This window comes from Apium graveolens, chromosome 9 (assembly GCF_009905375.1).
Source record: "Apium graveolens cultivar Ventura chromosome 9, ASM990537v1, whole genome shotgun sequence".
NCBI classification, from domain to species: domain Eukaryota; kingdom Viridiplantae; phylum Streptophyta; class Magnoliopsida; order Apiales; family Apiaceae; genus Apium; species Apium graveolens.
The window spans coordinates 73,776,339-73,795,621 of record NC_133655.1 but is presented as its reverse complement, the minus strand read 5'-3'; the positions used below and the strand labels follow the sequence as shown (position 1 = coordinate 73,795,621).

Genomic DNA, 19,283 nt, shown 5'->3' with positions numbered 1-19,283 from the left:
ACACAAACAAGAAAGAAGGTACAATATAATCAAGCAAACAATGAAGTAAAAGAAAATCATTACTAAGCTACAATTTATCTTATTAAGATCTTCTGAGTACTGATATTACAGTCTTTCTAAGCAGCTCAATGACACCAACCAAAAAGTATGCCGTCTATCAAAGTAAAGGAAAAATCTATTTCTGAAAGCACTAACAATTTTGCTGAAAAGTAACTGTAGGTACATAATACATTAGCATTCTCTCAGAAGTCCGAGCTATGATTTCTATTTGCTTTTAGAAATAGGAAGAAAATTTAGTAAAATGAGAAAATAACAAACTGTAACCCTGCCACCACATTTTAAAATGTCAGTGTGTACAAAGAGCACTGACTTTTGGTCTATATATTCAAAAAAACTCAAAACAGGCGTCTGATCTGCTAAGCCAGAATACTGAGACCAACATTATCTCACATTCTGCCTAGTTTTTATCATTCTTTTAAGTGCTGCTAACCATGTGTTACATTCATCCCAATCACTTGTAGTAAGAAGCACCTACAACAGGATCAGGAGCAATCAATTCAAAAAGTTTCCTGTATAATGAAGCAAGAAACTATTAAATGTGTAAAACATGGAATACCTGGATTTGGAGGGCGGTACTGAAATCACCCCTGTCCAGAGCTTGGCAGAGCTGCACAAGCTTTTCGCCAGCATTTTTAGATATATCTCCACTGTTGAGTTTTTCGAACAGGCTACCAAATTTCTTTGAATTGTCTTCGATCTCGCGCTTCTTAGCTGGATTTGCTCGTGCACCACCCAGTGCTTCTGATGTCTCGTTGAAAAGTCTGGTCAAAGTTGTAATAACCGGCCTCTGATGCCCTGGGAAAGTAGATAGAAGCACAAGAACATAAATTAGTAAACATATAGACAATTGTATGATTGTCATAGAACAATAAGATATAATTGATTATATTGAATTGTCACTTGGATAATTTGAAAAATTCACATGTATGTTGGAAAAATTTTAAAATTGAAAGACAAGTTTCTACTGATTTTCTGATAAACTAGGTCATCATTTCAATTATTCCAGCATTACTCAATAGCCATACCACCCCCATCCCATCTGTTTAACATCATTCAAAGAAACATACTTCTACTTCGGCCATCTATTGAGCGATACTTGCATGAACCATCCTGCTACTTTTACCAGTTACCATCAACAAAATTCTGAAACTTGTCTGGTGGTCTATGCGTTACCACCAAATTCAAGCGATTAATTGGTCAACTGGAAATTAATCATGATACCAGTCAGGTTACCAATCTGTATATATACACATGCCTGTTATAGTATTAATATTCTTGAATAACATTTGTTCATATCAACTTTAACCATTCGATCTCAGATAGAAAGATTAGCAATATTAAGCTTCAAAATTAAGTATATACTAAGCAAGTACTTTTCCTAAAAACTTCAAACAATCTAAATGCTGATGAATTTGGCTTTGACATATCCTATACCAGTGGATTTAATAAGTTCTTTTGCACGGATTAGGAAGTTTCCCTTTTCTTTAGATGAGAGAGAGAAAAGATAATACCAGGGACATTTGAAGTATCAACAGTCTGCACCGTAGACGGGGGAGCTGGAGGAGCTACTGGTGCTGGTGCTGGTGGTGTTTGCGTATGACTGGGTGGCTGCACTATACCCATGCCAGATCTCTGTACATCTGTATTACTGATTGGAGTAAATCCTCTAGGTCCTGGAATTGGAGAAACAACCGTTCCTGGTATCTGAGAAGGAACAGGTCCACGAGAACCAGCCACCGGGATTCCAGCCTGATAACTAAGATTTGCATTCTGAATTCCAGCCTGATAAATAGGGTTTGCATCGGGGCCCTGACGCAATGCCAATAATACACAGTAACTTCAGCAATATATATACATCACACACACACACATTAAGTTAAATAACAGAAATGTGTATTTACAGGATATAGTTGGGAGCCTAATGTAGACTGCTGATACTGCTCTACATTTCTTAGCGCTGGAGGAGTGCCAGGAATAAAAGGTCTCACTGCAGGCTGACTGCTAAATGCAGGTGTGGCAAAAGTAGGCTGAGAGAAGGAATCAAAAAACATAATATAAGAGAGAGCTTAGGAGCGGTTAGCATTTTTGTTCCTCACCTACTGTGGGGAAAGTGCTGAGAAGAAAAGCTGACAACTGTTTTGTGAACAACTGATATAATTCTAAGAGAAAGGTAAAAAAAATGTTCATATTAGGTTTTCTCAAAACTAAGCTGAAGGTTAATTTTAATTTACCCTAAAATTTTAATATTAAATACCGTTGTCCCCATAAATTATGAAAGTTGCTTTCAAAAAAAGGTAAACATCGTAGATTTTGTTTTTAAATCAGCTTTTCCCCCTTCTCGGGATATTGTTTCCAAGCGTTGCTTGCATATAGCTGAAAAGGCTGGGACAGAAGCTTTTTGAATGTGGGAAAGAAATGGCGAGTAGACTTTTCTAATTTGGTTTTAACATAAAAGTATGTTGGGTGTTGGCCAAAAAGGCGCCTCTTATTTTTTTTTTTGATTATAGCAGCAAGTCCCTCTTGTTGACGTGTACTCGTGTAGTGACAAACGAAGTACAACCCACTGCAAAGGTATTAACACAAACCATTCTATATCTTTACAGTTGAACAGGAGATCGTTTGTAGTCGGCCATTAGTTTTTTGTTAACCCTGGTTTCTAGTTAATATATTATTTTATATATATGAACACATAAAGTATTTTAATATATAAAGATTATATTAACAAACTTAAAAATCTATACTGTATACTATTAAAGCCATATGGGAGATGCTCTATAGTCGGTCGGTCTTCAAGCTACGGACCTCAAAAAAAATTGAAAATTGGCTAATTAGGTTTCTAAGAATCTATAATACTTTATAATTATCATATTAATTTCTTTTATATAAATTAATTTATGTAAAGTGCTTGTATTAGTAATGGCAAAATGATTAAAAGCACGATTCTTGCAAGTTATAGGATATATGTAGCAATAATTTTACAAATAAAATTGGAGGAGCAAAAAATACCCGTGCCGACGCAACTGGTCCTTGTGTTGGAAGAAATATACCGGATTGGGTCGAGTTCTGGTACGGGGCAGGAGGAACATATCCTCTCGAATACGAAGGATTGAACGACTCTTGACTACTCTGAATGGTCTGTAACTGTGGTGGTGCTATTTCCTAAGAAGGAAACAATAGACTAAAAGTATAAGAACAAATCATATTAAAACTGGGGGACGGTCATTGAAACAGTACCCACGTATATATTCATAAAGAGATATATAAAACACCTGATAATAATTTTGAGGGGTCTCAACACCATAGTTGGGCCGATTGGCAGCATAAGCATCATTTTGGGACTGGGAGCTTCCAAAATCTGCAGAGGCTAGTGCTTCTCTCTCTAAAAAATTAAGATAATATTTTTGAGTGGGCTACATTTGCAAACCTGACATTCTACAACACAGCATATGCATTATACTAACATTATAAGTCTTATGAACACTAGAAGACAACGTGTTCTGCAAGCTCACAAAAATTAAGGATATAATGTTCCCTGCTCAAATTACAAAGGTGTACTACTTCAATTTTTAAATTAAAACAGTTTATCATAGCTACTATTATGCAAAAAGGTAATAGGTATTACTGGAGTTAAAAATTTAGAGTGTGATCAGGATTCAACCAAAGATCTACACACAAAGATATTTTAACTATGAACCTAATAATTCAGTGACCAAGAGTTCATTACCAGACCATGATGTAGTACGCTTTAGTCGTAAATGTTCAAAAGTTAACAGAATTCATAATAGAATGGACTTTTAGTACTTGATAGTACTATAGTAGTAATATCTGCTACTTCCAACTAAAAATGTTCTCCTAAAAATAGTCTGTAGACTGCTGATAGTTTCAATAAAATGGAATTTAATATATACAACCAAGAATATTAAGAAATGATGAACAAAATGGAGTAAAATAATGTGCGTACAGTTATGGTTAGAAGAAAAAAAAAGAATGTCCACAAATGGACTTCATTATTTACTACCCAAAATATTAGGAAATGAAAAATGATGAACAAATTGGAGTAAAATAATATCTATCTGAGTCATGGTTAGAAGAAAAACAAAACAATGTCCATAACTTACCTACCAGATGTGCAATATTTAAAACATGTAACCTGTAAACATACATGATCATTGTATACATAAATAAAGGTAACTAAGATCTGAGAAATGACAATCTTATACCAGGTTCAGTAGAAAGGGCAATACAATCTCGTAAGATAACAAGTTCCGGGGTCAATTCATCATTCCCCATGAAATTTAAGTACTTCATTGCAGTTGTCAACAACCCTTGACTTGCTAGAATTTCAGCATACTTCTCAACTAACTTGCACAGAGAAGCGCTTCTCTTCTGTCCGGTCGCCATAGCAAGAATCATCGTCTTCTCCATTATACCCTATCAACATAAATAAATAGAGTAAACTATTTTTTTTTAAGATGTAACCAAAGGTACCATATAGAGGTAACGCTAACCTGAAGAAGGCCAACATAGGAACTCCTGTTCTGCTTTGTTGTAACACTCTTTGACCAAATTTCTACTGTTTTATCTATGTTTCCGGCACATATATAACAAAGAGTTGCTTCTAGTGTTCTTCCAGCTTTAACAAGCCTAGAAGCAAGTGCATCACATAAAAATGTCCATTCCTCTCTCTGTGCAAACTGTTAAATAATAGATCATATCAGCAACTAAAAACAGTAGCACTAGCCAAGTAAAATGGATCTCATTGCTTTGTCATTGCAGTCCATTTACATTGAATACAACTCAAGAACATTAAAAAATGTATTTTTCTTTGCTATGGACAACAATAGAAGTACAACAAAATTTATCCAGAATGCCTAATAAGAATGATGCTAAAATTATATGCAATCTAATACTCCGTCAACCCAAGTAATGTTCGCCTTTGAACTTTGATGCATATTCAAGAAGCATAAAAGGATCGAAATACATAATTTATTTAAATTTTTATTGTGTAAAAAGATTACCTTATAAACTCTTATACAAACATAAATATTAGTCGTCGAGGTATAATTTCTATCACCGTCAAATGCATGCAAAAAGTCAAAGACTCGCATAAAATTAGGTCAAAAGAAGTATCATTATATACATGATCTTTATCATTTAAAATACTATAAATGATGTGATAGTCACTCTTTCATCTTTAGCATATCTGCTTAATATTTTCAGACTCTTTAGTATTAAAGCTAGGTATTAAAAGAAGTGTACACTTTTAATAACTAATTATTTCAGTTTTTCACTTTTGATGCAAAATACAGAGTCCCAAGGCTACCTTGATTGTTAAATTAACACATTTGATTTGTGTGTAATAGCTCCATAAGCGAATACAACCCCAAACTAAAATACTTGAACTGCCTTACTTTTTCTTGTAAAGAAGCTTACTGTGCAAAGAAGAACCAGGGTTTCCTTCCATGCCTTGAGAGGCCTTGTATTTACAAGGCTCCTAAGATCATTGTTCACCATAGCAGAGACAACCTGAATTCATCAAAAACATTAATTAAGTGTCATAAATATTCAAGGGACCACTACCGAACAAAGCTAGATTCAACAAACTTATATATTAAAAGCTATAGAATCTTAATCTAAGGCCCTTTACCTAATTTATGATAGGTATAACTAGTGTGCTTGCCTAATAATTTGAAATAAAGGATCTGCTGAATTTAAGTGGGAATATTTAGAAAAAATTGACGGAATAAATTTTGTATTGTTTCAGTTGCGAATCTAGAATTGTTGAGATTAATGGTATTTATAAATTAGAAGAGTTTGGCATTCTGGGCAGGTATGTAGGTTTCAATGAGTATGTGGAGAGTGGGTGAGTTCTCAAATATCACCTAGTTGTGTGTGCATGTGTTTATCAATAATAGAATTTGTTGTTTTCTTTATTGTGACTATATAATGGCAGCCTATATATACAATCATACATATTCTATACATATGTAGCAGGCCAAAAATGGTCATAATATATATCGGGGGGTTAAGCATGCCTTGAGGTAAGGGGAATAACTCATTTTCAGGTACTGATCACGTGTTTTCTCCCACAAAGAAGCTCCACCAACATGTGCTATAACAAGAGCATCTGCGATCCTATTGGCGCTCAAGCACTGAGCAACAGCCCCTGTGTAGTCCCCAACAACCAAAGCACGTTGAACAGTATCATCAAATAAAGCATCAGCAGTCTCTTCTTGTTCTTCAGACTGTTGTTGTATCTCTTCCCCATTAGAAATGGAGTTTTGGGCTTCAAAGGTGTTGCGAGAAGTTGAAACAGGCGTATCGGATTTTGGACTTGGAAGATTGTTAAAAAAATCTTCCCCGTCAAAAGGGTATAAGGTTGTTTCTTTAATCCCCGTTTGTCTTTCTTCAATGCCAAGAGCGCTTACATCCCGGGATAGAATATCCTGCATAGCATCTTTTGCCTCAGTAGGTAAACTGAAACCTAGGTGCGTAAGAAGTTTTGTCTGTGCTGTTCCATCATCCTCAAACATGACCTTCAAGAAGCCCCAAGTTTCCTTGTCATCCTCTAACCTGCCCAAAAGGATAAACAAATAGAGATATGATGAACTTTTACGAACTGGTAAGGAAATGTTGGCTAGGTTTTCCAGTGGATATACATACTCGGACTCTAAAGACATTCTATCACATAAGAGTTTAAGTGATGATCGCTCTCCACTTTGCATAGCAGCTTCAAATTCAGAGGAGCTCTCCGCCAAGTTGTTTCCGGTAGTTAGATTTTGCAAAAAAACCTGAAGCAATCACTAGTTAAGGTAATTCAAAGGTACAGGCTACAGAGTAGAATTTACCTCTGAAGATTCACCCGAAGAATCTTTAGATTTACATGAAACAAGCTTTCCCCCAAAACCAAAAGAAACCCCAGCTTTATGTTTATACCATTTGGGGGCTCTTAAATGACCTGCATTGGGTTCACATAATAATGGGATGACATGATTTATGAACAATAATGAGGGGAAAAAGTTACTATTCTCTAGTTAGGCAGCGATATCTGATTATATAACCCTTTTCACCCTTAGGAATACTACAAACATCATACACACATCAAGCATGGCTTTGTATTTCACATGATTCTTGTACATGCATTCCCTTTTCAGGCAGCAATTGGGCATGCTGAAACTATGTGAAATTCTTAATGCACATCACATATGACAAATAAAATTATTCTTTTCTCCAAGAAAATCAACCCACTTTATCTTCTTATTTAGCTTGTAATTTCTTGACTTGAAACATTCTATTTTTTGATACATCTTGCTTTATACCTAAAGCATGCTAAGGTGTAATTAAAGAAGTCCCGTCTATTAAAGGGAAACTAAAAGATAAACTACAAGAATATGCTTACAGTTTTGATGGGGTTGAGCCCAAAGGTCGCAGTTCTATTTTAACAAATGTAATTTCATATATATTCTAGAGGGAGCAATATGAATAGTTCAGACTCCAGCAGATTTCCATTAAGTTTCTATTATGATAAACAGAATTTGCATCGAAGTATACTCCTATAATGATACTAGCTAGGAACAAAACCTCGCTAATTGCATTGACATCACCATAAGATTCTAGGTTTACCAAGAAATATCACTAAAAGACTTCAGTATAACTGTCAAGATGTAAGAGTCAGACTCTTTAATTTAACCTATTTAGCTTCCAGCATAGAAATCCTTTCAAAATGTGAAGTGTTTTATCTACGATGTGCATCACTTGACACAATTTTACACAAAATTTTCTTTACTGATTAGAAGGGAAATCTCTTAAAAGTTTGAAGCAATGTCCAGACAAAAATAAATAGGATAAGGATCAGGAAGGTATTTAAACTAGATAACATGGGCTGACCTGCACGACTATCACCATCTTCAACACCATGTCGGCCACAACCCTACATGATAAAAGGATACGACATTTAATAAAACATACATGATCAATCTGTAAAATGAGTAAAAAATACTAATCTTAGCCGGATTATTATCAGACTCCCGAATTAACAAAAATCACAGAATTGCTTAACATTCGAGATAAATGAAACTTTTAAAACTCTCTTTTATTTGGACAACTAAATGCATAATATGTCCAAGTATATTGGCATAAAATCACATGGAACGATATGTGACAGTGAACAACAAGGTTCACTGCCACCTCTTTCTGCTTGGCATCATGCTTCCATTTTGACTATGCAAGAAAGTAGATATCCTTTGTAGTGGTCCAGATATATCAGAAAACAGACCTCAATATTGTAGATGCCAATTTTTCCATCAAATGAAGATGCTGATATGACCCCAGGCATTTTTGGATACCAGTGGACATCAAAGTTCCAGTTGGATCCAGCAGGCAATTCAGAAACAATCTGTAAATTGTAAAAGTAAAGAAGATTAAAAAGAGCATCATATAGGAATGAAAAACAGCAAAACAAAAAAAAAATCATAGCCAAACATCATGATTCATTGACTAAATTGTCTCCAAAACATTAAGCTACCTCTGAGGATGCTATGTCCCAGCAAATAGTACGATTATCTTTGGCACAGGTAAGCAAATAAGAGCTGTCATTGGGACTCCATGACATAGCAACTACACCTAATTATATAACAAAAAAAAACCATGAATCTAAGAGGTTAAAGGGAAAAATGCAATGCGCTAGATATGCAGAGGATCATCTAAAAAAGTAAACATGTATTTACAAAAACATAGAGTTCATACAGTGCAACATGAACTGCATAAAGAAGAGATTGAACCTATATCTTTTACTCAATTTGGCACCAAAAACAAATTTGAACATAACTTGAAAAAGAAGGAAGTCTCCGACCCTAAATATAGATTAATTAGATCAGACACGGATGTATAGTCATGCAAACTACAAAACCTTAACGGTATAGAGTATGGACTTACAGTAACTCGTTTCTATCTCTCCACTCAATCTAGGTAGAAACTACTTTTACTTTTAAAATTAGTGTGCATTCTTCACGCAAAAAACGTACTTCAACAAAACATTGATGTTTGTAATGGAAAACATAAGGTGAACTCTCAGCAAAAGATAATAAACAATATCTTCTCACTCACTCTACATATACTTATTTTAGTTAAAGAGAAAAATGGTAGGTCTAGACCCCTCCAATAATTTAACCAAATTTTACAAATATTTTGATGTGTGTAATTTTGCTGTCTTGCAACAGAAAATTATTTAGATTTATGTTCATGGTAAGATGGCTGTCAAAATATTTACGTGCTTCTGCAAACAATAGAACTGAAGGATATACTGAGAACAATACTGAACATGACAACATGAGCATATAAACATGTTAAACACGTTTAGAAAGTACAAGGACAACCAGAGTATATAAAATATAGCACCATAAAAATTAGAAAAAAAAATAGCTATATATATTTTTAAGCATACCTTTAGTGTGCCCCACTAGTTCTTTCAATGGTGACATTGTATTCCGCATATCCCAAACCTGTTCGCAAGTTGTGAACTCAAAAGTTGATGCTGGGACAATACCAAATAAATGCAAGTGGGGACAGTGAGGGAGATAGGCGGAGTAGAAAGATACAAAAAATTACCCTGAGTGAAGGTGAACTGTCATCATCTGAAGCAAGAATAAGCTGTGTGGCAACATCAGGGTTCCACTGCAGAACAGAGCACCTCCTTTTAACTGAATCTGAAAAGCTGTTAACGGAACAATTTATTTCGGTTACATTACAGAGTTCAAATTTTTATTTTTATCTTACTGTTGTTTATAAACAATTATAACAGAGCACATGCATATAGAACTTTACCTAATCACTGGCTTCTGCTTCCGCAGGTCCCAAACCACTAAATGTAGAGAGAGTGATATTATTATCAACAACATTATACATAGATTTTTGTGTGTAAAATGTTTGAGAAGTTATTCTACCAGTTGTCCCATTAAATGAAGCAGATGCCAAAATATGTTGAACCTTTCTGTTCCATGATAAAAATGAGATTTCACCTTGAGTAGCAGACCCGCTACCCTGTAGAGCGCGATGGTGGTTAGTGACAAATTTGAGTAAGAGGCTTGTGAATCAACATGAGAAACAGAAAAAAACAAGCATCTTACATTACTAATATTCACTTGATACTCTTAATTGTATATAGCTGGTGGTGAAGGTTCAAGTACAGTACTTGGCAAAAAAAAAGTTAAAGTACAGTAAATAAATATCTAATTGACCAGCCAACTATGATTGGCCTATATAGTTGGTCACTTGGTCTACTTTAAATTTCACTTTCGAACTTTGATTTTACAATTATGAAATATGTAATATTTTCGGACTCTGTATCCACAGATTACCTAATAACTAATTTAGTCCAGAGCTTTCCGCGTGCATTATAAGAATAATATGATTTCTCTGTTGCACGAGCTGTCAACTGTACAATTAGGGACTATACAGGATTGCTTGAGGCCTCGACGTAACAACTCAGTTTTAATGATGATCTATGAAGAATTACTAGCAATTAGGAATGTCAAAAGGATTAATAGGGCTACAAAACACATTCTAGAAAATCGATTTTGGTGGTACTAAGTAAATTCAAATGAAGAAGTGACATCAATAATAACAAATCAGCCAAAAAGAAATTTCTAAATTTGTTTAATTACTGAATAAAGCATACCCCATTAATGAATCTAGTTACTCATACCACAAGCTGGCCCATTTTTTATAATAAGCAACTAGATTAGTTACTGTGCCATATACGCTAGTAGAAAAAGTTATCAGACAATATAAAGATACTATAAAATTCAATGCTAATATTTTTAATCAAATATTTCAGACATTAAAATAGTATATGATATATATTAATATATAATCAGTGTTATATGTTACACATTTTTCTACAAAAATATATATTTCCAATCAGGATCAATATACATGTGGTACAAATTCCCATTAGATGAGATAAATTATAAGATGAGAACAATATAGTTAATATGATGATTATATATATAGACTTCTTAGAACTTTCTTGGCTGAACTTTAATTTGATTTTAATATATAAAAATATAGAAAACATATAATTTGTATATACATGTATGTGGTGCAAAAACCTTGTTTTTTGGTATGAAAATTAGAATTGAAATGTATTTTTATGTATGATTCTATGGTGTTGTTTATTATTCTTTATATAAGGGCGTTCCTAATGGAGCAATGATCTAGATAGATATAGTATATAGTATCGTAGTTATGTTCGATACGTGATTTAATCTTTTTAACAAAAAAATTATATGTATTCATATTTTTTTGGAAGATGGTAACCAATTTTATAGAAAGTTTTTAACCAATTATACTTTATTTTTCTTATAATAGTATTACTAGCTTAAAACTCGCGCTATGCATGGATTGTTTTTAATATAATTTAAATAAGTGTAATTTTTTAAGATACGAAATTAATTTATGATTTGATAATAATTATAAATAAATTAGTGATATTTTTGAAATAAATGGTATTTTTGCTTTTAAATTTCTTGATTGAATGATATAGTTTTGTTGATATATATCAAATATATAAATGTGTTTTAATTAAAAAGTAAATTTTATCTCACATCAAAATAGCATACGAATTATCTTTAGTTTGATTTCAATCTTACTTTAGCCTGCATCAATTGTATACATTATTTTTTATCAGAATAATGCTCATTATACCGACCAAATTCAACTAATTATATTTAAATTTATTTTTATTTATTTTGTTTAAGCCCGGGTCAATGGTAGTAAAATTATGTTAGTCCGGATAAAAATAAATACTATTTTAATTAGCAAAAAAAATACATACTATTTTGTCTATTTTGTTATAGCAGTTCAATTATTTTCTGATTTCAATTAATTTGATTTATCCTGAATTAGTTGTGTTGACGGAGGAATTTGGGAGCAACAAAACTTGAGGTTCGTAGCCGAAAACAAGATCTGTGATGGCGGTTTTTCGTCGGAAACGTGAACAGTAACCGGCGGATTCGATGAACAGTATTCGTCGGAAAAGATGAACAGTGTTTAGTGGTGGTGATTATTGGGGGCTGAGATTGCTTAGGGTTAGTGGTGGCTCCTTTGCACTCTCGCTTCTGACCCCTTACAATTTGCCTACGTACCCCTATTTATAGAGGATCAAGCCCACGTAGTTCTTGGGGAACAAGAAACCTAATGGGCTTAGATTTCTTATCCCGAGGCCCAGTAGGAAACCCACTGAAAACCGTCTTCTACTAACTGTAGGAATGTCCGCCGATGAGGCCCAACCACAAAGGCTCAAGGCTCGTCCGCGGCTTCGAGACTTCACGGATGAGGCATCTCCCTGGCCAAGGATAACCCTCCGCTACCAGCTGTTTCTCTAATCCGTGGACGCAGGTATAGCCGTGGTTCACCCCAAATGTTGGACACATCCTTGTCCCCCGATAAGGAGCCCCTACCAGATTGCAGGACAAGTGATCCCAAGCTATTGGGTGCAAAGTGCAGGATACTCCGAAGTCTCCCAACGAGGACACCCGTTGACTACAGAGACAGAGCTCCCAAAGCACACACCAGATTGCACCCCACATCCCCAATGAGGACACCCATTGACTACAGGAGGAGGCCTTCAGTCCAGGCATACCCCTGGAGGTCTCTGACCACGGACACCGCCTTTCCTGTAGATGTGCTACAGGAAGGAGTTCTTCAATAGAGTACCTGCATCAAATAGGTTAGTAATAATAATCTCCATCTTCCTTGAATCTTCCAAAGAGTTCATCCAAGTATCATGTCAAAGTTACATTATGTGCCAAGTAGAGGTTAAGGGTGCGCCCAAACATTTCTGTATGTTGGCGCCGCCTTGTGTCATCAGCCTTTGACCTCTTCTTTTGTCATTCTATATTATAGGGCGCGCCGTAAATTATACACCGTTAGGGCTTGCCCTATTTCTATCCAAGTAAAGCCAAGATATGAGTCTGTCAAAGTAATCATGTCTGAGTAATCCGTCCAAAGAGCCTTTCTCACTTAGGGCGCGCCCTAAGGTTCACCATGGGACAGAATTCAATCAAGGGATTCCTCACCCACTCTTCAGTAATTGGGCGCCTTTAAGGCATAGTAACCACAACTGTCAATCAGCTATTCAGTCAATGGGGCGCGTTCTTAGGACGCGCCTTCTCTTTTATGGAAAGCCAATCTCATCTTTTCCTAGATTTTAGGCGTTTCTCCTTCGATTTTGCCTATTTTATCAATCTTAATCTGAATATTGTTTATACCAATTTTTTGGCATAACAAGTTGTACAAATTATTTTAGTCCAGATAAATAATATAAATTGATTTTTTTTGTCCTACACTTTTATGTTGACTAATAAATTATCTATTTTAATTTTAATTAAAACATTATAGATATTACAGAAATTGAAAGAAGCTCGTATATAAACTTAAACCTTGCACAGACAGACCGATATCAAATGACTACCGAATTATCTGTAGTTTCATTTTAATAAAACTTTATGGATATTATTGAAATTGAAAAAGGTCTGAATATGAACTTAAACACTGTACAGACAGAACAACTACTAAACTTTTAATATTTCGGCTATTAGGGGCGGATTCCCATTATCCACTCGTTTTTAAGGATGCATTATATCTACCAACAAATTAGGTGGACTTTAGTTTAGTTTCATTCCCTGATCAATGGTATAAGAATTATATTTATGTTTAATTTAATGTTGGTTTTAGCGCATATTAGTATTATACTCCCTCTGTCCCATTCATTTCTATACACTTTCCTTTTTTGAATGTCACATTCAATTCTATACATTTCAAACTTACCAAAAATAGTAAAAATTTAATAATATAAAAATCAACTACATCCACTACTTACTTCCACTACACTCACTTTATCCATTAAATATTGATTGGTCCCACCACTTTACCCAACTTTATACTTTCTTCTCACTAAATTATACTTTTTCCTTCTCTCTCATCCCACTATCTTACCAAAATTACCAAAAGTAATATTATTTTACTACTATGTCGTGTCCTCCGTGCCCAAACCATTTGTATACAAATGGCTGGGACGGAGGGAGTACATTATTTTGTTTTAGTCTTTGTCCCGTTATATCAACCAAATCCAGCTAATTATATTTAGTTTGTTTTAAGTTTTATTTTAGCCCCAGTAAATATTATTTTGTTTTAGGCCAAGTGAATAAGATACATTATTTTTTTAGTATGATGAAGTTATATCTACCAACAAATTACCTTTCAAATTTTTATTCTGTTTTAATCTGGTGGTTCAATAGTATGATTTTTAGCCCGACACGGAAAATTCAACTAACTATGTTTAGTTTATTTTTGTATTTTATTTAAAATTGGATCAATAGTATGATTTAGTTTAGCTCGGGTGAATAGTATATATTATTTTGTGTGAGCCCGAGATGATTATACATATTATAATTCAATTTGTATTTATATAATTTATTACGAATATCAATCTATTTATGAAAGTGTTCTATTTTAAATATTATTATAATTATGTGACCAGACCGACACCAACAAAATTTTTGTTGTTTCGTCTTTAATATAATAGTATATATATATATATATATTATCACAAAATTTTGCATATTTAATTAAAACTATATTTTTTCATTTTAAATAAAGTTTAACAATAATATATATCTACATTGTACCATTTAAAATTAAATATTCGTATTTTGTCATTCAATCTCTACTATAAAAATTTTGAACGATTTTGTCTCGAATAAGTAATATAAAAAAATACATATAATAGTAAAATAGTAGGGAAAACAGAAAAAGACAAATTAAATTAAGAAAGCTGGGTTTGATTTTAAGGAGTAAAGTTTTCTAAAGACTCTAAACATGTATTCCTGATTTTTTTTTAATTATTAGTTTTGTATGAAGTTATAATTAGAAAAATTATTAATAGAATTTTCAACGTTTATAATAGAAAAATTGCCCATAACACCCATTTTAAATAGCCAGCCTGCCCAATATACCTACTCTCGGAAGAAGTAACATTTTTTTACCCACCTTATATGCCACTGTGTAAAGCGTTACTAGCTTTGTAGAACTCAAACACACATCTTTTCTCCTGCTTTGATAATGGTCACCCCAAATCGAGTTGCTGCCAATATCACTGCCAATGTCAATTTTCTCTAGTTAACCAACATCATGTTAGGGTTTCCATATATATAGGGTTTCATATACATAGAAGGGTACACAAATTGTACCAACCTTCCTCTTTCTTCATGTAATGATGGCGTATATTACTCAAGGCACGACAACCGGTACATTGCCCTCTTTCTTTAGTCACTGGTGCATCAAGTAGATACTCCTCCGGCTGCGGTGCAACTGCATCATACTTATTCCGAGCAAGCGTATTCAGAGATTTCACGTGTGTTTCTTGACCGACATGTATATCCAATACTACGTATGTATAGGCGTATCCCACATAAAATGATTCGGTGAGGCGCATCTATGGGTATCCAAAAGCTAGTTCGAATAAGAAGAGTTTTGCGTCACTAAAAAGACGTGAAAAGACGTGAGAGACACCTACGCAACTGCTAATGGCGCATCTCGTGGGTATGGACACTCCACGCCGCTGGTAGGCATTTTTGGGAGTCCAAGCCCAATAATAGTCATTTCGGACTTTCACCCTTTATAATGCATATGACCAGTTTTATTATGAAATTTTATAAAAAAAAATCTTTTTGTTAAAAACATTAAGAACGCAATTTTTAATTTAAATACCACTGTAGTTGTAGTGTTGTATATAGATTTGATTATTTTAATAATATTTTAAGGAATTTTATTTAGTTCCAGTGTGGAGGCAATGTTTTCGTCATCATGAAGGCGTGGGAAAGAATGCAGGTGTCCAGCTCCTTATTTTAGTGGTACATATAGATATCAAGTGAAGAAGAAAGATAACTCTTCAAATAACATAAAAGTACTTTTCTAAGAAATAGCTAAAAAGAAACCCCTCTATTTTGTTTACTACTAACTACAGAGTACTCAATCTAGTTGGTGAACACAAAAAAACTAACAGAACTTATAGAGCAATTTCAGATGAAGGTGCTGGATAACTGTTTATATAACATATAATAATCTGAAAAATATTCTTAAAAAATAGCAGAAAAATACTCCCTATATTTCCCCAACTACTGACTACATGCATAATTAGTTAATTACTAATAATGTTTTCGTCATCATGAAGGCGTAGGAAAAGAAAGCAGGTGTCCAGTTCGTTACTTAGGGGAGGTTTGTTTTAGTGGTACGTATAGATATCAAGTGAAAAAGTAACAGTTAAGTACTTTTTCTAAGAAATAGCTAAAAAAACCCTCTATTTTGTTTACTACTAACTACAGAGTACTCAATCAATAAATCTAGTTGGTGAACACAAAAACTAACAGACCTTATAGAGCAATTTCAGATGAAGGCACAGGTAACATCTAATAATCTGAAAAACATTCTTAAAAAATAGCAGAATAATACTCCCTATATTTCCCCAACTACTGACTACATGCATAATTAGTTAATTACTGAATCTAGACATCTAGTTAGTGAACATTAAATAAAAAAAAATCATTACCAGAAGCATTCCTTTTATTGATAGGTTCAAAACATTTACTAGATATTTTAATCAAAAGTCGAAAAAAAATATTGAATGTGGCATACCTTGAGAGGAGGAAAATGTATAGGTTCAGTAGGTTTTGCAATGTCCCAGATACATATTTCACTTTCATCCGCCCCGGAAGCAAGAAGGTTTGGAGAAATAGAATTAAATTCTAGACCACGAACCTGGCAAGGTATATAAACAACAAACATTTAGGGAAAAACAATGTGATATCTTCATCATGTATCAGCACACCATTATATATGGGTAATACATAATAGATAAAAAAGAAGCTTACAGGTCCTTTATGTCTTGAAAGCTGTTGAAGAAGAGCACCTTCATTTGGCTCAGAACTGAAGCATTTAAATCAGATCTCAGTTTCAAAAACTACACAAAAAACTGCTACAGGGACCATTTTAACCAGCTTATAATCTAAGAATTTCAAGTACACATTCTCTAAAACACAACATAGAGTTTATGAAAATGATCACTACTCGTTATATATTATATCAATGACTGCAGTAATGCACTTACTTTAGTTCCACTAGCAACACAAATGTTATTACAACCATCACTGCTAGTGGCATTATATTAACCACAATTTGGTTAGCTCTTCAGCTCAACATGATCTCGATAACATTACTACCAAAATATAATAAGTGAATTATACACCATTTTCAATGTTTCTTTGCACATAAAACTTTCATACTCAAACTACACCTAAAACAATCCTTCTAGTCAAACGGGATACAACCCCAGTTCCACCTGAAATTCCAATATAATATGTCCATTCAAACAGTAACCATCATCTTCGGAAATACTACTACCTATTGCACATTTAGCAAATCAGATTCAAGACATTGATCCAGCACAAATTACAAGACATCTTAATACTTAATTGCATTAAAAATGCATCCAATAAAAACACAAAATATGAGAATCAACACAGAGACACAATACACATGCATTACTGAAGTTCATAACAAAATGCAGTCAATTAAAATATAAATGAGAGGATCAATATATATACATAAAGACAACCACACAAGTATGTTAATAATATATACTCAGATACATACATATATTATATATATAATTTTAAAATCTGTACGATTAAATTATATAAAACAAGACAAAACAATAAATACAGACATGATATACACACACACATACAAAAGATCAGTACCTAATCAGTGTCGCAGGATATTACAAGTTGACATTCCGATAACCAAAAAAACATACAATAAAACAATGCACGCATATTTACATTACATATAAAGGAGATCAGTACCTAATTATTGTAGCAGGACTATGAATTCCAATACACTGTTGTTACAAAGTAACATTGCGAATACTTAATTTCATTTCACGAATGAACATAATGCACACAAAAACACAGATATAACTTAATTTCATCTCACAATGCACACACTCAGGCTTATCAAGAAGATCATCACCTAATCAGTATAAAATAAGGTTAAATTCCAATATTACAGTCATTACAAGTTAACATTCCGATTACATAATTTCATATCACAATGCAGCAACATCAACAACATCAACAAGATCATTACCTAATAACTATTTCCAAATTAGAATAACACCGACATTACAAAACAACATTCCAAAAACTCAAATTTGTTTCACAATGCAATAAAATCAACATTGGGAAACACATATCGACGAGATGAGTACCTAATAAGAGTAGTAGGATTCCAAATTCCGATATTACCGTCATTAAGACCACCAGCAATCAAACCTAACGAGAAATCATCGGTTCCGATCAAACTTTTTCCCCAGGACAATCGATTAAACGGCTCGGTACTCGGTAATGCCGCAACTAACGGCAATTGATGATCGTCCGACTGAAAATCGAGCTTGAAAATATCGAGATTCGCCGATGTACTGAACGATATGTCCACCGCACCAGCCATTGTTCCGGCAGCGAAGTAAGCCTTGTCCGGCGAAAACGCCACCGTCGCCGATCTACTTACCTCCTTTATTGGAGCCATAACAGAGAACTATAGATACAGAATGTGTGTATATGTAATTGAGATCTGGAGTTAAGTGCAAATTAGTACATTGTTCTGAGATTTATTGTGTTTTATTTTCTTCTCTCTACGGAGTGGCCTGGCCGTGTTTGTATGTAATGTATACTTGTTGCATTACACTTTCTTCTTCCATTTTGCACCGGTGATAGCTTATTTTTTATTATTGCGTGCGAGGTCTAATAGGAGTTTGCCGCGTGTCAACTCTAGGTCTTTTTTCACCAAACATTTTTTATGACATATATAAACTACTCTTAAATTACTCCAAAATATCAATATCAATATATTTACATGAAAAAAAATGATAAAATAATTAACTAAGTGAAATATAACCGACTTCAACCCGTTTTACACTCTTATTCAAATATTTTAATTCTAATTTAGAAAAGTGATTTAATAACCTACGTTCTTTATACTCATTTATTTGCTCATAGCAGAATAAAAACAACAAGCACAACAAACACAATATTTCAAAACTCACTTAATTTGTATTAATTAAGTTGATTTTGCTACAAATTCTAAGTTCTTTAAAATAAAAGAACTCG

The 19,283-nt window shown here is 33.7% G+C and overlaps 1 protein-coding gene across 2 annotated transcripts; it reads right to left on the bottom strand.

The window, feature by feature from the left end:
• Nucleotides 1–45: 45 nt before the first annotated feature.
• On the bottom strand, nt 46–18,872 carry LOC141683489 (protein transport protein SEC31 homolog B-like). Of its 2 annotated transcripts, XM_074488227.1 has the most exons (22): nt 18,386–18,872; nt 16,989–17,043; nt 16,753–16,875; nt 10,002–10,098; nt 9,883–9,919; nt 9,667–9,772; nt 9,503–9,560; nt 8,585–8,682; nt 8,336–8,455; nt 7,948–7,990; nt 6,909–7,018; nt 6,724–6,851; nt 6,096–6,633; nt 5,494–5,586; nt 4,569–4,754; nt 4,281–4,491; nt 3,330–3,439; nt 3,067–3,219; nt 1,962–2,087; nt 1,572–1,869; nt 617–855; nt 46–531 (listed from the first exon to the last, which is right to left on the bottom strand). In XM_074488227.1, exons 1-22 carry the CDS (start codon nt 18,700–18,702, stop codon nt 442–444), a joined length of 3,336 nt encoding a protein of 1,111 aa, XP_074344328.1. In that variant the 5' UTR covers nt 18,703–18,872; the 3' UTR covers nt 46–441. The 2 variants fall into 2 exon arrangements, with proteins under 2 accessions (XP_074344328.1, XP_074344329.1); XM_074488228.1 differs by lacking the exon at nt 1,962–2,087.
• Nucleotides 18,873–19,283: the final 411 nt, after the last annotated feature.

Coding starts and splice junctions, on each gene's coding strand:
- LOC141683489 (XM_074488227.1), bottom strand. CDS start 18,702: ATGGCTCCAATAAAGGAGGTAAGTAGATCGGCGACGGTGGCGTTTTCG. Junction 17,044..18,385: donor AATCCTACTACTCTTATTAG/GTACTCATCTCG, acceptor TAAATGCTTCAG/TTCTGAGCCAAATGAAGGTG. Junction 3,220..3,329: donor CCCCTCAAAATTATTATCAG/GTGTTTTATATA, acceptor TTTCCTTCTTAG/GAAATAGCACCACCACAGTT.